We start from the raw sequence: 19,767 nt of genomic DNA, 5'->3' as shown, positions 1-19,767 counted from the left end.
ATCCCATCATATGTGCCTTTGGATAACCTGCCTTTGAGTATTTTATTCTCCCGTCCGTGTACGGTGCTATATTAGATTCAGACACAAGACATAATATTATAAAAAATAACAGCATAACATGATTTAATAACATATAGCACAGATTTCAGTATGTCATTATAGATTCAATGCTAGACAAAATGACATATGGTGCAGGGAAATCCACATTTCAAAGTCATCGGTATCAATTACTCTATGTTTGACTCATATGTAAGTGATTAGAATTAAGGTGCAGGTGTTCAGGCTTACTCAGCTGTGTGGTCATGAAACTGGGAGTTTGTCACCCTTATACTGAAACTATCATTGAATAAGAGCATAATTCCCATTTATACACTCCATTGGATGGAATATCTATAAAATAGATTGCAATATGTATTTCCTTGTCCCAAAATGTACTTCCAGCAAAGGTATGGCTCTTGACATAATTATAGGGAGTAGGGACACACCCAGAAGCTATGCATGCAAATACTCACGCAATGCTCAAGGGAAGATATGTATGACAGGAGTTGCACAATCTATCGATTTATACTATTTGTAGCTATAAAACAAATCGCAAATAGGGACAGCTATGCCTAAAAAGATTATTTTAGATAAGATGTTAAAAGCGTAGTAACCAACAACCAGAATATAAAAAATATCAAGGCTACATACAGCTTCCTAATCAAAAGCCCTTGTAGTGATAATTTCTAAGTTTGTCCAAAACATAGCTGGCATAAATTCATATAGTCGGATAATTCAATTTAATAAGTGGATGTATATTACACAGGGCAGCAAAGCTTTACCCGCAACATATAGAATTCTTAAGAACAGCCATTTTATTTGGCAACAATACAATGATTATACGAAACCTGAAGTAACTTCTTGTATGTGTATCTGTGTACTTTGTTCCTCTCATGCCATTTCTTAATAACATGGCACCTGGTAATTATTTGTAGACGGCCTGCTCTACTTTTCAGGGATTATTATCCAGTAATAGAGATGCCTGCAAAACTAACACAAAAGATATGTCAAGTGCACATTATTAACTGTAATTATTCTTATGAAGCACAGAAACCTAAAAACGTGTATTCCATATTTAGTGTTTATTGGCTACATGTCATTGGTCCTTGGATGTAGCAAATCAAAATGCCATTAAAAGATACCTGTTTAATAAATAATTTAAATATAAATTCAAGTTAAAACATTTTTTGTATTTAACAGTTCTGTGTTTATTATAACTTTGTATAACTTTATTATAAAATGTGTTTTTTTATGTCATTCAATGGATTCACTAAGACTTTTTTTAGGCAGAAAAATGTTTCAAATTTCTTACAAACTTCTGTCATTTTTATACAGAAGCCTCTTTTATGCACAGTTGGCTTATTTTAATGTTCAGATTTACTTATGAATGATTTGGACCCTGAATATTAATTATTTTCTATCTAGCCTTTTCCGGTGTGTACCCAGACAGACTGTGTTGATTGATACGTGCTAACCCTTCACATCTGTACACACCCAACATTGTGCAACACTAATGTATGTATACAGCAGTTAAAATAATTAGGAAAACCCCACCTATCTGGTTTACATATTTAAGTATTGTTCACGAGCAAGACCCAGAGATTGGGATATAAGCAGTGAAAAAAGCAAAATCTCTCATTCATTGTCATCCTTCACTCCACTACTTGTACCACATTCTAAGGCAGCAAAATGACTAGTAAGTATACTTGTCTTAAGTTCTAGTATCTCAGATATTATTTTCCTGCAGCATAACTTTTGAATGTTTCCAATAACTATGTTACTATTTATTGTAATAGATGTGTAATGTTTAATGTTGTATGAAACAAGTTCATGGACATTCGCCTGAGTCTAAATCACAGGTATGGAAGAGCCACATCTCTACCTCCATTTACTCAAGTTCCCTACAAGTTCTGCTTGTGTTAAAAGGAACATTGGTCATTAGATTTAAGTATAATTCTAGTGCAAAGTGTTATGAGTGTATGAATGAGCATTTGGGATGAATAACTTAAAAAAGGAATATTACCAAAAAATCAATAACTTTTTGGATTATATTATGGCTTTTTTCTACAATATTTTAAATGATAGAAAATCTACATAATCTATATGTTATTTTGCATACAACTGTTTTCTTCTGTAATCCATGGCATTTGTATACAATAGGACCATTGTCGTAAAATATGCTAAAGGATTATGAGGTCACCAGTATTTAGTGATTTCTATCGTGCAACACTTATTATGGAAAGGAATAGAATGCTCCGGTTGATTGCTGCAGAGTTAACATCCAGGATTGAGTTTATAAATGTAGCCCTTGGTATGCATATTGGATTATTCAATACAGTAGAAACATAGTTAAGTACTTCAGGCAGTAACGGTGAACAGGGCTATATAACGAAGTAGTTATGTTTTGGGAAATGCATACCGATACTGAACATTAAATTTCTCTATACAACAATGCTTAAGATATTAGTCATTTATTCACCCTATTATGAATAAGACTGTATTGTACAGAGGTTTATGGTCACTAAGAATGCTACACACGTGCTTCCATCACATGATGCACAGCATCAAGATGTCATATCCTACCTCTAGTCCTGAAGATCATCTGGCAAAGCACAGAAATACAATAAAGCATTGAGAAAGGTGCCTGCAAAAGTAGATGTTAGCGTCAATTAATAGACTGGATGTCCAGCCTAGAGCTGGGTAAAACCTTATCCTTGTGTTGCCCCCATAACTAGCACTAGTCCCCTGCTAAATACACATAAAAATATGGTATAGGGAAGGCTATGTGCTGTTTTGAAAAAGGATGGTCCAAGCTGTTTAGTGGAGCTCCAGAAATTAGAGGGTTCTACTAGTTATCTTCATGGCAATAGGCCTAGCAACCCCCCATACACACACACACCCACCCACCCACCATAGTCAGTGCTGTTCTGAGACGGTAACACAGTCAATGTTCACCATAATATAAATATAGATACAAAGATACAATTGTCCACGTGCGCTTGGTGTAAAAAAGGTATTGAAGCAATAATGAATTTATAGTAACCTGATATTTCAGGTGATGTTCCTCAGATGTATATATAACAGGAGAAAGAAATAATCATATACCGTACTTGTTATGATATATTTATAGTATATTTGACATTGCACTGTAGTTTTGCTTACTAGGATTGCAGTTTGCGCTCATAGCTCACAAGGGTTGTGCCACATTCCATTACAAAATGTGCCAGCTTGCTGGGAATGAAGCCAAAATGTCTTGGGAACATTCTTATGTTTCTGAGATCTATAAATCAATTTTTAAAAGCTAAAAATCATACGTACATATTTTAATTAACACTTGTATTGTGAAATGAGTCAAACCTGAAAATTGAGTAAAGCAATTCTTCATATTCAACTCATCCAACTGGGTTGGGTGAGAGGTGCCATGGAACCCTGCTGAATTTAGTAGGAGTTGCGGCCAAGTTTACTTGTTGAATACCCAACATGATTTGTGTTGCAAGAACTTTTGACACTCCTTCAATATCTGTGGATTAAAGCATGAAATGCTTTCTTTCCATATGTCCCCCCTAACATGTATTCCTGAGTCTGAGAGAAGAAGCTTAGTTCTTAGAAGTCCATACCCTGTAGTTCAGACGGTAGTTACATTTTCCATTTCTTTTATATTCTTTTGGTATTTAGGAGCTCTTGCAGAGTTCACCATTTTAAGAGTGTATATTAAGTTGCTATGTTTTTCTGTCTGGCTTTTGGCTGTATATGAAGGTGAAGTTGATAACAGTTTTGGGAAGGAAGTATCAACCTTTGTACATTTAACATAATTTTTCTACTTTAAGGATGGCTTGGTAAAATTAAACCATCTTGCATGAGAAGTATTTCTGTGGCACCCCAAACCTATATTTACTGGTGATGTGTGAACAGCCAGTGGGAAGATTACTTTATTGTGCCCAAAGCAGATTCCCCTCCCCCACATTGCTCGTATATAATGCAGTTTTCTCACAATAGCACAACAGTCCAGATTTGTAACATATATTTTCTAACAGCAATGTTAATGTAAATGTTAAGTCAAAACCCAGTCTCTTATCTTCTAACCATCTTAAACGCAGTGGTGGAACTCCTTTTTTGTCTTATTTCATCTTATAGGGTATACATGTAGTTTTTGAATGGATATACATTGCTGTTGTACCCTCTACACTGTGGCACACCTTTTTTTCTCCTCCATGTAGTTCAGGTATAGATCAAATAAACACAACATCGCAGGTATAGATCAACTGAATAACACACAGACCCAGTCTTGCAGGTATAGATCGAATGAAAACTCACAGAAATCAGTATCAAAGGTATAAATCAAATAAATGGATGGAAACCCTAAATTGCAGGCATATATCACAGATTGCACACCCTAAAGGCCAGCCCCAGTCCCCAGATTGCATCCACAGGATTTGCCTCAGCACCCAAATTGCATCCACACACTTGCTTGCCCTTAGATATACTTGCCCTAACAAACACTTTCCCCCTCCCCTTCCTCATAGAGTAATTTCTCCCCCTCAGTATCTTTCCTCTTTCTCATTATCTTTGTTTTTTTGTCAATCTCTCCCCTTTCTCAGTATCTCTTTATCTCTCCCTTTTCTTTACCTCTCCTGTTCTCTTTTGACCTTCCCCTTTATCCACTCCCATGTCTCTATCTCATAGCTCTGTCTCACCTCCTATTTTTCTTTATCTCTCCATGTCTCTCAAATTACTCTATATATCTTCTATTTTCTTTATATCTTTCTTATTTCCCTTTAAGTCTTCTTTTTCTTCTTTCTCTTTCTTCTTTCTCTCCCCTCCTCTTTGATCCTCTTCTCAGTCTATCTCTTCCCCTTCATCTCTCCTCTTTTCCTTTGCTTTTTACCTCTCGTTCTCTTGATCTTCCCACCCTTTCGCTTTATCTCTCCTCCTCTTTAACTTACCCTTTTCCCTATGAGGGATTCAGGTGGGGGGAATCCAAGCAGTGAGTAAGACTGCATTTATCCCCACAAGAGTTTACAGGAATATTTCTTGAGAAGAAAAGGTCTGTGCTACATTTTGTTTTTGTTGGTAGCGGGTGAGCCGTCCAACTGTAGTCATACATACATACATGGCTGGCCGCACAAGTTGCAACACCCCAGAGCTCCTTGTTTACAGCTTTGATATATATATATATATAGATATATATAGATATATATATATATATGTGTGTGTGTGTGTTATCGTAAAGCTCCTGTAATAATGTTTTTCCAGGTCTTCTGCTAACAAACTGGAACTTCCAACAAAGCATTAATGAGCCTGCTCACAGGACCAGTGACTTCATCAGCAATGAGCTCATTCTGAGGAGAGGGCAGGCTTTTACCATCATCCTGACATTTAACAGGCGCTTACAATTTGGAGACAGTCTATCCTTGACCACTGAGACTGGTAAGTTTTCATGAAATAAGCTCATTATCTAAGAGTAGCATGATCAAAACCATGATCAAGCTCTTTGTAAATATTTGAGCACCTTTTATATGTTCAAATTGATGAGTAGTCTGATCCACAGCTGTTGTATTTCTAATGAAGCCCAGGACAAGTTCCACTCTTCATAATTGTGTGAGAAAAGTAGAGATGCAGTCACCAACACAGACCTCTCCGCTAACACTTCCTTTGCTGTGTGCTTGCCACCTGCACATGGCTGCCAGGGTATGATGTCATACTGTATCAGCAGGTGATTGGCAGGCGGTTTGAAGGAGGACACAATAGTAGAGAGCCTTGTGTCAATGACTGTACAACTCCCACCTCCAGACTGTAGTGGCTATTGAAGGAGCTCAATGGCAGCTCCTGAGGGCCACTAGGGTAAGGCTAGGCCCAGGAACACTGCCCCCTTTGCTCCAAGTTAAAGACAGCTGTATTCTATCAAACCTGTGATTAATCTTTCTCTACAAATGATATGATATGTTTGAATTGATATTCAGGTATAATGTCGCTTCCCTTGGCAGGTCCTTCTCCATCAGAATCGAGTAATACAAAAGCTGTAATGCCTATTTCTAGCTCTGGGAGCCGAACAGCTTGGAGTGCCGCCTCAGCATCCACCACTAGCAACCCCATGACTGTTACCATCAATATTCCAGTTATTGCCGTCATTGGGCGTTACAGACTGAGTCTACAGATCACCAGCGGAGGGCGCACTTCTTCAAGGAACCTTGGAGAAATGTTTGTGTTATTTAATCCTTGGGCATCAGGTATTAGTCCACTCAGATTTTTTTCTGTTGGTAAAAAATGTTGGAAAACAGAGGAGATGCCAACTGTTAACCCCATCACCTGCCACTACACACAATGTCTCTGTATTTTTCATACAAAGTGCACTGTAAAACAGGCCTTGGAGTAAAAGACCCCACTTCACAACCCTGACTAGAAACAAACCCCCTGTTAACTAACTCCTCAGAGCACATACTGTATAGAGTTAAACACGATTGTTTAAAATGCAAGAGAGTATTTGTTTTGTCATGAAAATTACTACTGTGCTGAAGATCAAGTAAATGGTAGGCAGATACTTCTTCATTACTGTTATTCTGCCACATTGGGATTAACCACTGACAAACTAGGCTACGGTCTACGGCCTCTAGTTATGCTGGGTTAACATAAACCCCACAGCCATTATATCTATAGGCATACTAGCTGCTTCCCCTAAAAATGTTACGGTGCAAACTTGGGGGGTATAAATACAGCTGGGATCTAATATGTGTGCATATGGTTTAATGTATCTTTGCAGGTGATGAAGTGTACATGAACAGTGATACTGAAAGGCAAGAATATGTCCTAAATGAAACTGGATTGATCTTCTATGGAAGTGCTAATAGTAGAGGAAGCAGGAGGTGGGATTATGGCCAGGTAATTAAAAAAAAAAAAATAGTATCTTGAAAAAACATACCCACAAAAAGATGCCATAACTCTTCCTTTTAACCCCTTCACGGCAAAGCCTGTACATGTATGGGCTCACGATGCAATGCAATGCAACAATACCCATGTACGTGGTAATGTGATTTGTCGCTGATCACAGAGATTCAAATCACTGGCCTGTCAATCCGACACCCCAAGCCCAATCTTGCAAGGGGCGTTCCAGGATGCTTCTTCCGAGAGGTTTAGTTTAGGAAGACCAGAAGACAAGTTCAGTGACACCACAAAGCCCTACCTCTTCCTAACTGTCGCTTTCATCTGGTATCAGAAAGAGGGAGGAGAGTTACTCCTGCTGTTTAGGGATTATTCAAATCTTGCAGTTTATTATTTCATTGTTTTTTGCATTTATTTAATTTTTTTTCTTGTAATTCAATTATCTGTTTCTTTTTTTAGTTGATTTTTTTTGTTGTTTGATCTCTATTTTATTTCCTTTTTTGTTCTTTATTTCTCCTCTTTTTTCCCTTTTCCTTTGGTGTTTTTTTTGGGGGGGGTGGTTGATATGTGGGAGAAAATCTTAAAAAAAAAAAAAAAAAAAAGTTAGTAGTAGTTTCAGTACCCTTCCCCCAAATATCCAGCTCAAATTTGTTTGTGCTTAGAGTTAGTTAGTATTTTTAATAATGAAGAAGCAGTTTACTGCTGAAGAGGCTTCTGCCCTGCTGGAATCTGCCTCTGATTCTAGTGCGACTGACACGGCGTCAGGCTTGGATGCAGGTCAGTTTTCTGCCATTGACAGCGATGTCAGTGTCTCAGTTCCTTTTGCTGCCGGTGATGGTGAGGTATGGGTTCCACCATACCAAACCTCACCAATCTTCCCACTTTTTACTGCCATGCCTGGCATAAAGGTGGATGTGGCAGGTTTTACCCTGGGCAAGATATACTTTCTTGGGGAGTAAGATTTTGGGCCCTTATCCTTTGTATGGGCATAACCAAAAAAATGACTATACGCTTCTTCTGCAGCATAGACAGTTATGTCTACCCCTATACAATGCCCAGGTTATGTTATGAAATGCTGGTACGTTTTCTGCATTTAGCCTGACAGGCTATAAAAGGTAAGCCCCCGTCTTACCCACTTTCAGGCCAGGTTTGCAGAGTTGTATATCCTCCAGCAAAAGTTAGCCATTGATGAGTCTCTCATGAAGCACAAGCGGAAACTCACATTCAAACAGTACATTCCTTTAAAATACTCCAGATATGGTTTAAGTTATATAAACTCTATGAGAGTGTAAGTGGGTACGTTCAGGCATTCCAGGTCTATGGGGGAAAGCACTGCCACCTTGACCCTCCTGGTTGCCCATAACATCTGGGAACCAGTGCTCAAAATGTGTGGGACCTTATACTCCCCCTGATTAACAGAGGGTACCGTCTGAACCTTGATCATTTTGTTCAGACTGCTTTACTGTTTCGAGACAGTTGCCTGCAGTACTCGCAGAACAGTTAGCACAGACCCGGCTAAAAAAGGGGGAATACTCCGCTCTGCAGAAGGAGGAGCTGCTGGCACTTAAGTTTAGAGACAGGAAGGATGTGTGCATGCACCACACCATCCATGACAAGAGCACTATGCCCGTTCCTGTTCGTGGCAGAGCTGGGGTTACTTTGAAGCCAGCGTGCATCAGGGACTATAATAGGCACATAGGAGGTGTGGACCTGGCAGACTAGCTGCTACAGCCATACCTCACCATGAGGAAGGACAAGGCCTGCTACAAAAAGGTGGCAATATAAATGATTTTATGTATGATTCTCATACATAAAAAGTCACCCCGGATCATAAACATTTCTGCAATTTCAGCTCCAGTTGATCTCCGAGGACTGATGAAGCCCACTTCGTTTATAAAATCCCCCCAACTGCCACAAATAGAAACTCCCAAAAGGAATGCCAAGTGTGTTTAAGGAACACACCCTTCTGGCCGGGATTCTGTGTTGGCGATGGCTCCAGGGAGTATTATGTAGCTTCCATTAATCACCCAGCATCTGCCAGTTCTTAATCTCCATCTGCTGTCAACGGTTAACCCCATCACCTGCCACTACTCACAATGTCTCTGTATTTTTCATTCAAAGTACACTGTGTTAAGAAACATACAGGAAAATGCCCCCAAAACAGGCAGAAAATGGTTACAAATACTATTATAAATGGAGGAGGGAAATTGTTTTGAGACCCTGTGACAGTCCCCAAATTCAGACATGGGTCCATAAAATCAAATGGTCAAAACTTCAAAGCTGAAAAGTGCATGTCCCCTATAGGACCCTATAACTACAGACAGTGGTGACTCTAAGAACAATATATATACCACAGTATTTATTGGATTAACATAATACCTAAAAGACAAGGTTTCAAAAGTTTTCCTTTCTTTCTTCTCATTCTTGGCAGCAATGTGATTCACAATGGGGCCCCCAGAATGCAGGTGTGCCCATACATTTAGAATACTCTGTGCATATTAGTCCTGCGGCTGGGGGGAGGGGGTTCCAAATTTGGTGGGGGGCAAAAGGGGGCTCAAGGAATAATTTAGGTGGGCAATCCGCCTGTAGCGATGCCTATGACTACAAAATACCATGGCATATACTGAGGACAGTGATGTACTGGGGAATACTGCAGAATGCAAAATAGTTTGTTTTACGGCAGCCGCACCCACCAGGTCTACGCAATTCATTTCAATGTTCCATTTTGTGAAAAAAGAGGAAAAAATAATGTCACTAAAAGCTTTGGCAGCAAATGGTGGGGTGGCGGGGTCCCAAAACAGACATGGGCCCATAAAATCAAATGGTCAAAATTCCACGTTTGAAACCTGAAAAATGCAGCTATGGTAATATTAATTGTGGGGTGCACTGGGCCTTTTCAGGTTTCTGGCTTCAATCCTTATTTCATTTTGCACATTCAACGCCCACTACCTCCCTTCTTAGTTGTTGTTCTGCTCCCATCAACCATAAACCTATAAATAATGTCTCAGCCTGAATCCTCAGCCAGTTCTGTTATTTCGGTCCTTAGTCCAGCAATTAATTCTCCACTGTTCCTGACCGTCCATAAAGCTAAATAATCCAAGCATGAAATCGTGTAATTTACTAATTTAATTTTCAGACAGGATCCATGGTGTTATGACATTACATGTAACTAGGTATCACCTGGCCAGGACTATAGGCCACCCACTTTCACAATAAGGGAAAAAATAACATATTTTGTCCTACTCTTACAGTTTGAGGAAGGTGTTTTGCCCATTGTCCTCACCATGCTTGATCGAAGTCCAGAGTACAGAAGGGATCCAGCTGCAGATGTGTCAAAACGAAATAGCCCCTCATATGTTGGAAGAGTGCTGAGTGCGATGGTGAGTATGATAGTATCCTAGATATAGATTTTCAGGAACACTCCAGCCATCTCATGCACCTTAATGCATACGATAGCTGCAAAGTTCCTGAGAAGTAAATTGCCGTGGGTCACTCTGCAGAATCCGTCCAGAATTCACCTGAACACGGTCTGCCAGTAAGCTCTAGAGCTGGCTGAGTGAATGCTCCAGAAGGAGAAGACACCCCTATCCATATACATTAAAAGATGCCCCGAGATCTTTACTCCTATCAGTGATGGGCTGTTTAAAGCAGCCCATCAGTGATGCAAACTGTTGGACACAGAGGTGGCAGGGAAGTGCAGCTTCTTGATAGGGTGTTTTTTTCAGGTTAAATTAATGCGAGTAAAAGTACTTGCTTTCTCTCCAAGGAGTTATCTCTCACTGCAATCTTCAAGATATATAGATAAATGTACAGTGACAGCAGAAAATAACCAATTGGATCGTCTACTCTGGCTGTTTTAATTACATTTTGTTTATAGATTCTTGCGTGTTGAAAGATTTCTATATTTTGCAGCTAATTCTTTTTGATATCTCCTCTTACCACATTATGCTCTATTTAAAATAACTGCTACTTATAAGAAAGAATATAATAAAGGCCATTTGTATGTACAAATTAACAACTTACTTGGTTGAGTTGATAACTAGGCATAACTGCTAACAATCCTACATTGCTTTACAAATGCTCAGATCCTTATACATTTTTTCCCCAGGTCAACAGTAATGATGATGATGGAGTTCTTATAGGAAACTGGAGTGGGGACTACTCAGGAGGTGTGAGCCCTACAACATGGAACGGAAGTGTTCCAATTCTCCGTAGCTGGATTCAGAATGGGCCAGTTGCATTTGGACAGTGCTGGGTATATGCAGGAGTTCTGTGTACAGGTTTGTCAAACAGTTGTATTTCACAAAAGCTACTGCAACCTTATTCAAATGTAATCACATTCATTTTCCCAGAAGAAGAAACTTCAGAACATAACTAACATCTTAAAAAGTTTATTTAAATGATCAAAACTGCATACCTTTCACATCTCTGTTAAGTGTCCAGTTACTATCAACTCAGACTTGCCCTTCAAAACTCAAGAAGGCTCAACTATTTGCCTTTTTGTGTTTGGTTTCTGCTAAGATGGCATATACTTCTGCCCTTTTTTTCCTGTTTGAGGTTTCACTGTAAGATCAAGTACGTATTTTCATTTTTGAAATTTGTAGGCCTAGTAAATACGTAGCCTTAAGTAATTGTTAGGGATAATAATGAGACAAAATAGGCAAAACCACTATTTTCTCACACACGCAAAATAACGACGCTACCAAATATTGTAGTACCACATCCACAATATTAATTTAAGGAGATACCCTATATTTTATCTCCAATCCTAAATTCTTTCAGATCGCCGAAAATTATAATTCAAATTAGATAGATATCGCCACGATAGTCAATCAAAAATATTATTTATTGTGAATACAATTTACAATATATATATATGAGTCACTCAGTGCATAATATAAAATATAAACATCTTAAAACATATCAAAAATAAATACAGTATATTATCGATAGTTATCAATATGAATTGGTATTTTATGAGTCTAACACACAATTAATTTCCAGTCCACTCAGCAACCAAAAATAATAATCAGGGTAGTAATAAAAAAAATCACTAACTCTATCTATATCTTAGTTCTACTAATATAACAATTAAAAGTAATTTAATAATGTCTAAGAGTATTAGTGAAGTTCCTAATAGATGCAAATAATGTCAAACTTCATCTACATCTAAAATACCTTTTACATTATTGTCTTCATCACGGGTTATAAGCTGCAGTCTCACAAGCCGTCATATACAATAATGCCAAATACTTGCTATTTCCCAGAAACAGGGAATTCTATATGAAGAAGACAAAATTCACCTCTATTCAGAATAATAAAACAATTATAATTACCACCACTTGTTGCTGTTGTCCAACTGCTCCTTGTAGAAGTTAATCCAGGTTCAGTGGCAAGAAATGAAGTGGAAAGAATATAACTTTCTAAAAGTTATATAGGTTAGAACTCCAAGTAACTCCAAGAGTGAAATATGGTGCCAGGATGTTAAGATTCCAATTCTCTGAGGTAAATTTGGTGAATGAGTCCGTCAGGGTCTGTCTCTTTCAGGGTGCGTTTTTAAGGTCCGTTTTTAAGGTGAGTCCCTAAATTATTAAAGACAGAGCTTATTATCATAGCCTCCACCTCTTGATTGGAATTATCCAATCATAACGGTGGGTTTCACCCATTATAATTAGGATTTCTACTCATATTTACACCGTTGTAATTTCTTTATTTACCTGTGAGAGACGCTCTGGTCTAAGAAATAACTTAAAACCATTACATATGTGTTTGGAATTTATCCTTGGTCACCCTTATCGCCAGGTGTTACTTCCTAGATAGTAACTCAGGTCTTGGTAGTCTTCCCATGTATCCCCCTTTCCAATTTACATTCCTAAGGATATGCAGCGTCTACTCCTTAACTTTCTCATAAAAGATAACATTAATTGTATCATATATACGCTGAAACATCATTATACATGAATACTCCTTTGTTCTCAATTATAGAGGGAACAAGGACAAAAAGAAATAATCATTATATGATTAAGTAAAATAAAATGGCTCTGACTCCATTTTGTGCTCATGTAAAATACAGAATATATAGAATACATGTTTTCCCTCATAAAATATCTGACATAATATTAAGCACATCGGTCAAAATGCGTAAGTATGTGCAAAAAATAGGAAAATGCATATGTACATATGCTAGACAAAGCTCTTGATTTTACCTGCAATAAATATAAAAGCATCTAAACATATCATATTTATTGATTTAATAAAGACAAACAGGATTAACACTTTATTTACAATGAATATTTTGGCCAGTTAAGGGAATTTAATCGACTTGTATCACTTGTTTCAAAGCACTATATACCTTCTATTTTTCTATAGATTGCATAGGGAAGGAAACTGAATATTGTTTGTATTATAATTCTATTTAGCTCTCAGATGCCTGGGGATACCAGCTCGTTTGATCACAAACTTTGAGTCTGCTCATGACACAGATCAGAATCTGATTGTTGATCGATACTATGATGAATATGGAAATGCCCTTCCATGGTCAGCAGACAGTGTTTGGTGAGTCGAAAGAGAGGTTCAGTAAGTCCTCTAGGGTCCAAATGCTATATCCTGTTGTTCATTTCCCCAAATCCTTAATTACTCTTTGCTGTATGTCTCAAATTGGAGAGATCTTCATGTACTCTGCCACCCAACATATAATGTTTTCTCATTGTAGTAAGTTTGAATCTTGTGGTTCCTTTTCCTAATATTTTTACTAAGGAGGTGATTTTAATAAAACTCCACTTCTCAGGAATTTCCATGCATGGGATGAAGGCTGGTTCGTTAGAAAAGACCTTGGAAATTTCTACAGTGGATGGCAGATTCTGGACTCTACCCCACAGGAGCCTAGCCAAGGTATAGTAACATGGGTATATACACATATATTGTAGCACATGTTCAGAAGTCTGTCACGTCCTGTGACATATCTTGGATGGGCACTGTCCTAGGCCTGAACCAGGTCAGTGCCCCAGCCATTCCCAACCATAGAGTGATAGTGTGGTGCAGAGTAAATTCACTATGGAGGCTGTGCAGGGTAGGCACAGTGCTCTATAGTGTATATGAGCCAGTTACAAAGGAGATCTCTGATCTTCCTAACCAGACAAATGCCATGCCAGGGAGCTTGAACTCCAGTTATACGGAAGAGGGGTTGCCACGCACCTAGAACTGCAACCCAAGGCCAAGTCAGCCAGACTTCCATCCTGGTCACATCCTTGTTAAAGCAGATGATGTCAAATCTCAGCGGAGGGAGAGGCTGAGTTGGGGAAGTTTGGGTAGACGTGCACGGCGGTGGGACTAGCCCACCACGTGGAGCAAGTAGACAGAACCAAACTCCACCCTGCCCAGAGACAGAGTAATCAGCTCTGATTCCTTGAGCCTTTTGGCCAAATCTAGTAAGTCCCCAGGTATGCCCAGAACAGAATTGCTTTGTAGAAATAAATCTATCAATCAAAAGCGTCTCTTTGGAAACAGCAACAAATTAGCAAATTTAGTTGCAAATGTTTTGTGAAAAAGCTGCACCAAAGCAAAATGGTTTAATTATTATGTAAGAAATTTGTGCCACAGACATTGTCATTAAAACATGGCATTCAGTTAGATTACTTTATGTCTCTAGTCTCTATTCTTTATTTCTCTTCCACATTCTTCTTGGCAGTATCCATACTATGAATTAAAAAAATAATCTTAATATAAAATGTAAATGTTGCGCTGAGTATATGAAAGAGAAGACCATGCCCATTTATGCAAAGAGTGACAGTTTTGAGTCTTTATAAAAGTCCTTTAGACAAAACAAAAAACTAAATAAAAGAAAAGATGCTTAATATTATGAGTACTACCATTATCAGGAACAAAACCTCATATCAGCGATCTAGATGGCGTTCTAAGGTACTGTGCTGGTGATGGTGCTTGAGCATCAGTGATCATGGTGAAGGACAATTCAAGTCACACAGCTTACCATAGTTAGCCTAGGGGCTAGATACCTTAGGTTAACCTAACCTGCCTAATTAGGTACTTGCAGATATTATTTGGCCTAGGGAATACAAAAATGACATATATATTTTAGTGCATAATGTTTCAGTTCTTGCTCTAATTTTTAATTTTCGAATTTAGGTTCATTTCGCCTTGGCCCAACCTCCCTCAAAGCAGTTAAAGAAGGGGATGTCAATCTGGATTTTGATACACCTTTTGTATTTGCTGAAGTGAATGCTGACAAAGCAGACTGGGTTGTGTATGGAGATGGCTCCCGCAGAAGAATTTACAATGATACTCGATCGATCGGACAGTTTACCAGCACCAAGGCAGTAGGTGCCTTCACCCGCGTAGATGTAACAAATGACTACAAATATGCAGAAGGTGACTGTGATAATCCTTTTATAAGTCCAAGTTCTGACGTTGACAAATGATTATAATTAATGTTATTTTGTATTTGTCCAAATAGCAGCTGGCTTATAACATAGGTTTTTTTTTAGATATTATTTTAAGAAAAAAAATAGGCATAAAATATCTTCTTGCCTTGTATGCTCAGGTACTGCAAAAGAAAGAGAGGTCTTCCAGAAGGCCCGGAGTAATCTACCAAGTGTGGGCTTCAGAGTTATGTCCCGAAGAGCAGGAGGAGGAGCGGGAGGAGCAGGAGCCTTTTCAGCGGCAGAACGTACGGATGAGCCTGCCCCGAAACCAGACTTTACGGGCACCTTTAAGCTGAGTGGGCAGCCTCAGGTTGGGGAGAATGTCGTGGTCCCCCTGGCACTGAAAAACACAGCTGCTGACACTAAGTCTATTAAAGTAAATATAACCGCCACTGCCATTGTGTATACCAGGGCACCGGTAAAAGAGATCCTGAGCGAGGAGAAGTCTGTCAGCCTTGGACCTAATGAAGGTAAGAACTGGTGGTTTACACCTTCACACAATCAAAAATTATAAGATTATCAGTTAACAAATAGTGTAACAGCGATGTGGGAACTCCCTCTTCATGCATGCATTCTTAGGATGTGGTATTGCATGTATGGAAAATCAGTACTTACTTTTGTGTGGTGGGGACAAATAAACCCAGGTTAAGGAGTTTCCACAAAAATAAAAGGGCAGCAGCAGCTGATACGCTCTACATAATAACTATATTACAGATGTCCGCCTCAATAGGTGACATTGCATTAATTGCACTTAATTTATATAGTTGGTCTAACAACAAAAATAGTTTCAGAAGGCGCCACAACAAGTTTTTTTTAGTATTTTCAACCTACGCTCTGAAATTTCACCAGTAACAGAATTTTCTCCAGAAAAATACTTTTAATATAACCCAGTTTACTGATAAAAATCCATAATTACCCGTTGACATTTTTAATAATAAATACCAAATGAGATGAGATGTTGATGAAGCCTTAGACACAATTAAAAATCGTGTGCGTTTAACTAGTATTTTGCTTCTTTTATTCCCCAGAGAAGAATGTACCGGTAACAGTTTCCTATTCTCAGTATAAAAATGCCATCACAACTGACAACATGATACAGCTGGTGGCGGTGTGTGAAGATGACAAAGGAGGGAGGCTATTGGTAGATACAGTAGTCACCCTAAAGAGCCCACCTTTACTGATACAGGTACCTGTTGTATTGGCATTCATGACAAGACAAATAATAATTCAGAGAGCGACGCAAATAATCAAATGTAAACAGCATACTCACAGTCTTCTGTATCAACGGCGAGGCTCAACTTGATGGGTTTGGTTTTTTTCCCCAAACCTAAATTTAATGCTATGTTACAGTATGAACTGTAGTCTCATTAGCATTAAAATACTACAAATGAGGCTATTTCTGATGACCACCTGGCTATGTATAAAATGCCTTATTTATTATTAAGAATATGCTTTAAAGTTGAAACAGAAAAGGCATCACAGGAAGAAATATAGATTTTTACCATACTGGTGTAGTAAAGTCTGCACAGTACATTCTGTGTCTTATTTTTACAGTAAATCTCCAGCTACCGAACTAGAATTCCCTATTTAGGAGTAATGCGTGATTATCTGGCAAATATCACTAAATGATTTACTGAGAATGAGAACGTTACAATGAAAAATATGTAAAACCAAACTATTGTTGTTGAGTTGTGCTTAGAAGTAATTTTTGCTTTTGTGACCATAAGATATTCATCATATAGAGAACCCGCATTAACCTAGCAGGGACGTCTCTTCACTGTTTAGCAACCAGAAATACTCAATCTTTTGAAATGCGCACATCATTTATAATGTTTTCTTCCTCCAGATCACTGGGCAACCCGCTTTAAACAAACCATTTACCGTTGATATTATATTTTCCAACCCAATTTCCGAGGACGTTGCAAACAGCCGGCTAATAGTAGAAGGCAGTGGGCTGCTGAAACAGCCACTCACAATTAAGTAAGTATCTTTTTCCCCTCATTCTCAATCAGCCAATCAACATATTTGGGTCCTGATCAAAGTAGCTACTGAACACTGTCAGAAATGTATGATGCTTTTTTTATATGAGAAGTTTGTTCACAGTCGCTTGACGTAACAGTAAATTTATTTCTGAAACGTCCTTGTGTCCCCATGAACCACTAGACTGAGGGCTGACCCTAATGACCAGAATTTCTTGTGATTCATACCCTGTGTTTTTTAAACCATGATGTTTTCCATATTAGGTACAGCTGTATAAGCTATATATTGTTTTATTCAGAAGCAGGGGCTTCTAAAATCATAGAAATCCATAAGGCATATTCGTTTTTTAGTGGAAATTTGTAAACAAAAACAAAAAAACCACAAACCCTATACTAAAAATAGAGTAATTTTTGCAATTTTACTTAGGATTTCTTCTACACAGCAGGTGCCACAGTAGAACAAACTAATTTATGTTCAGCAACATCCCCTGATTACAGCAATACCTGACACGGTGCCATCACTGGATCGTTATAAAGATTTTACTTTCATTTTTTCATTTATAAATATGTTTCTTTCTTTTTTTTTTGGAAAGGAGAGAAATTTTGTTTCTCCTCCTCTTCCCTCTGATCTCTTCCCTCTGATCTCTTCTGTGCTGATTAATAGCACTGCATTGATGATCGCAATGTGTGTTAACTGCCACATGGGGGAGCCATCAGAGATCCCTGCTGGGTCTATTCTGTCTTCCAGTGACCTTCCACTGGATGTCTGCATTGAAGAGAATGCCCACACACATGGACAGAAATGTCTATTGTAATAGTGTATCTACACAAGATCAGCAGGAAGCTAGAGATGCTGCCTTTTGTGACAGGGGGGATCCAGGCTGTCATTAGACAGCCTGATCTCATGTGAAGCAGAAGGGATCTGTCTCTCCCACTAGAATAAAGTAACAACATGCAAGTCCTAAGGGGCATCTTGCTACTTTTTGTATGGCTGTACCTGTACATCTACAGTATAGGGCCATTAGGGAGTTAAAAGAGAGTGCTATATATTAACAGAAGATATAATCCTATGTTTTAGGAGCCCTAGCTAGGAAGAATTTAGAAGCTTTTAATATGGATTAATTGTACACAAAATAGGTGAAGTGATGCTTCAATGTTTAATGTGTGAGAAGCAAATAAAACAATACATATGATAAATAATGAATGTCATTGATGGTGAATGCCAAATTTAGTTTTCATTTTATTTTTTTTTCCAGTGCACCACCTCTGAAACCCAAACAGAGATCAGTAACTGAGTTTCAAATCTTCCCGTACCGAACTGGCGAGAGAAGTCTCATGGTGGATTTCTCATCAGATAAATTTTCTGATGTGAAGGCATACCAGACAGTCAATGTAGCCTCAACTTAGTAAATTCAAGTCAATAAAAAAAAAGAAAGAATTATAAAAGCAAATCATGACTGATTCAGTTCCCAAAGAAAACAAAAGTATGAGTTATGCCATCAGCACATGCAAACATACCATTTACAAATACATCAAATAAAAATGTATAACAATAAAAACATTAGTGGTCTGGCTTTGTTTTTACGATCAAATTCACTGCAAGAGAAGGGGTGGGTATACAAGGTCTGCTTTGAATTCTGAATTTTAATTCATATAACGTGCACTCTCTGTAGTCTGGAATAAAGCAATACGGCATTCGTCTCCAACTATATGGTGTAAGAACACTCAGCAGGCCAGTTTTTGAGAATTGTGATTAGAGATGGTTCAGCCGCCTGCTATTTCCAACATCCGCTTGGGAATTAATGAAAAACCTGTACTGATGTACATGGGAGGTGGGTTTGAAGGCCATGACAATGTGGCTAAGAAAATGGAAACATATTAGAGTTTCAAGCACATGGCTTAACACTAATAAACAAAGGGGTAAAACGTTTAAGTAGCATTAGCACCATGCCTGAGAACATTCCAGGTCTGCTAGTGTGGATGTTCACAGTTCCTCCTCATATGACACTTGTGAAGAAGTAGATTTTAGCCAGGTAAATTGGTTTAGCAGGGACGCTGCTAGTTATAAATGAGAGACAATTGGACAGCAGTGAAAGCCATTATCATCACTTACTTATAAAGAGGATTGTTTCAGAGAACAGGTAAACTGACTCTATTCTCAGGTACATCCAGAGAGTTCTTAGGTGATCAATAACATTCAGAGACTGGAGTCCGTTGTAGGTACAAGCAAAAATCTTAAGAATATATTTGGAGCTCAATGATTGTCTGAATATATTCATTACCCAAACAACAAGCGCCACTTTTTATATTATGAATGTTGAAGAGGGCCTGAGAAATTACCTAAAACAGTGCAATATGTTTGGTGAAATCATGATAAATAATTAGGACAATCACATTCGCATACAGATTTATACACAATGCAGACATATGACCCC

General features: G+C 38.3%; 1 protein-coding gene across 1 annotated transcript; it reads left to right on the top strand.

Moving 5' to 3' along the window:
* The first annotated feature begins 1,649 nt into the window (after positions 1 to 1,649).
* LOC128471908 (protein-glutamine gamma-glutamyltransferase E-like) lies at positions 1,650 to 18,891 on the top strand. The gene is made up of 13 exons (XM_053453907.1): positions 1,650 to 1,735; positions 5,293 to 5,466; positions 6,024 to 6,266; positions 6,797 to 6,915; positions 10,167 to 10,295; positions 11,024 to 11,195; positions 13,335 to 13,470; positions 13,703 to 13,806; positions 15,058 to 15,300; positions 15,473 to 15,823; positions 16,382 to 16,539; positions 17,200 to 17,333; positions 18,589 to 18,891. The coding sequence occupies exons 1-13, from the start codon at positions 1,729 to 1,731 to the stop codon at positions 18,737 to 18,739; spliced, it is 2,121 nt and encodes a 706-aa protein (XP_053309882.1). The 5' UTR covers positions 1,650 to 1,728; the 3' UTR covers positions 18,740 to 18,891.
* Positions 18,892 to 19,767: the final 876 nt, after the last annotated feature.

Source organism: Spea bombifrons, chromosome 13 (genome assembly GCF_027358695.1).
Source record: "Spea bombifrons isolate aSpeBom1 chromosome 13, aSpeBom1.2.pri, whole genome shotgun sequence".
Lineage (NCBI taxonomy): Eukaryota > Metazoa > Chordata > Amphibia > Anura > Pelobatidae > Spea > Spea bombifrons.
Note: the sequence above shows the minus strand (reverse complement) of the source record. Positions and strands in the feature narration are given on the sequence as shown.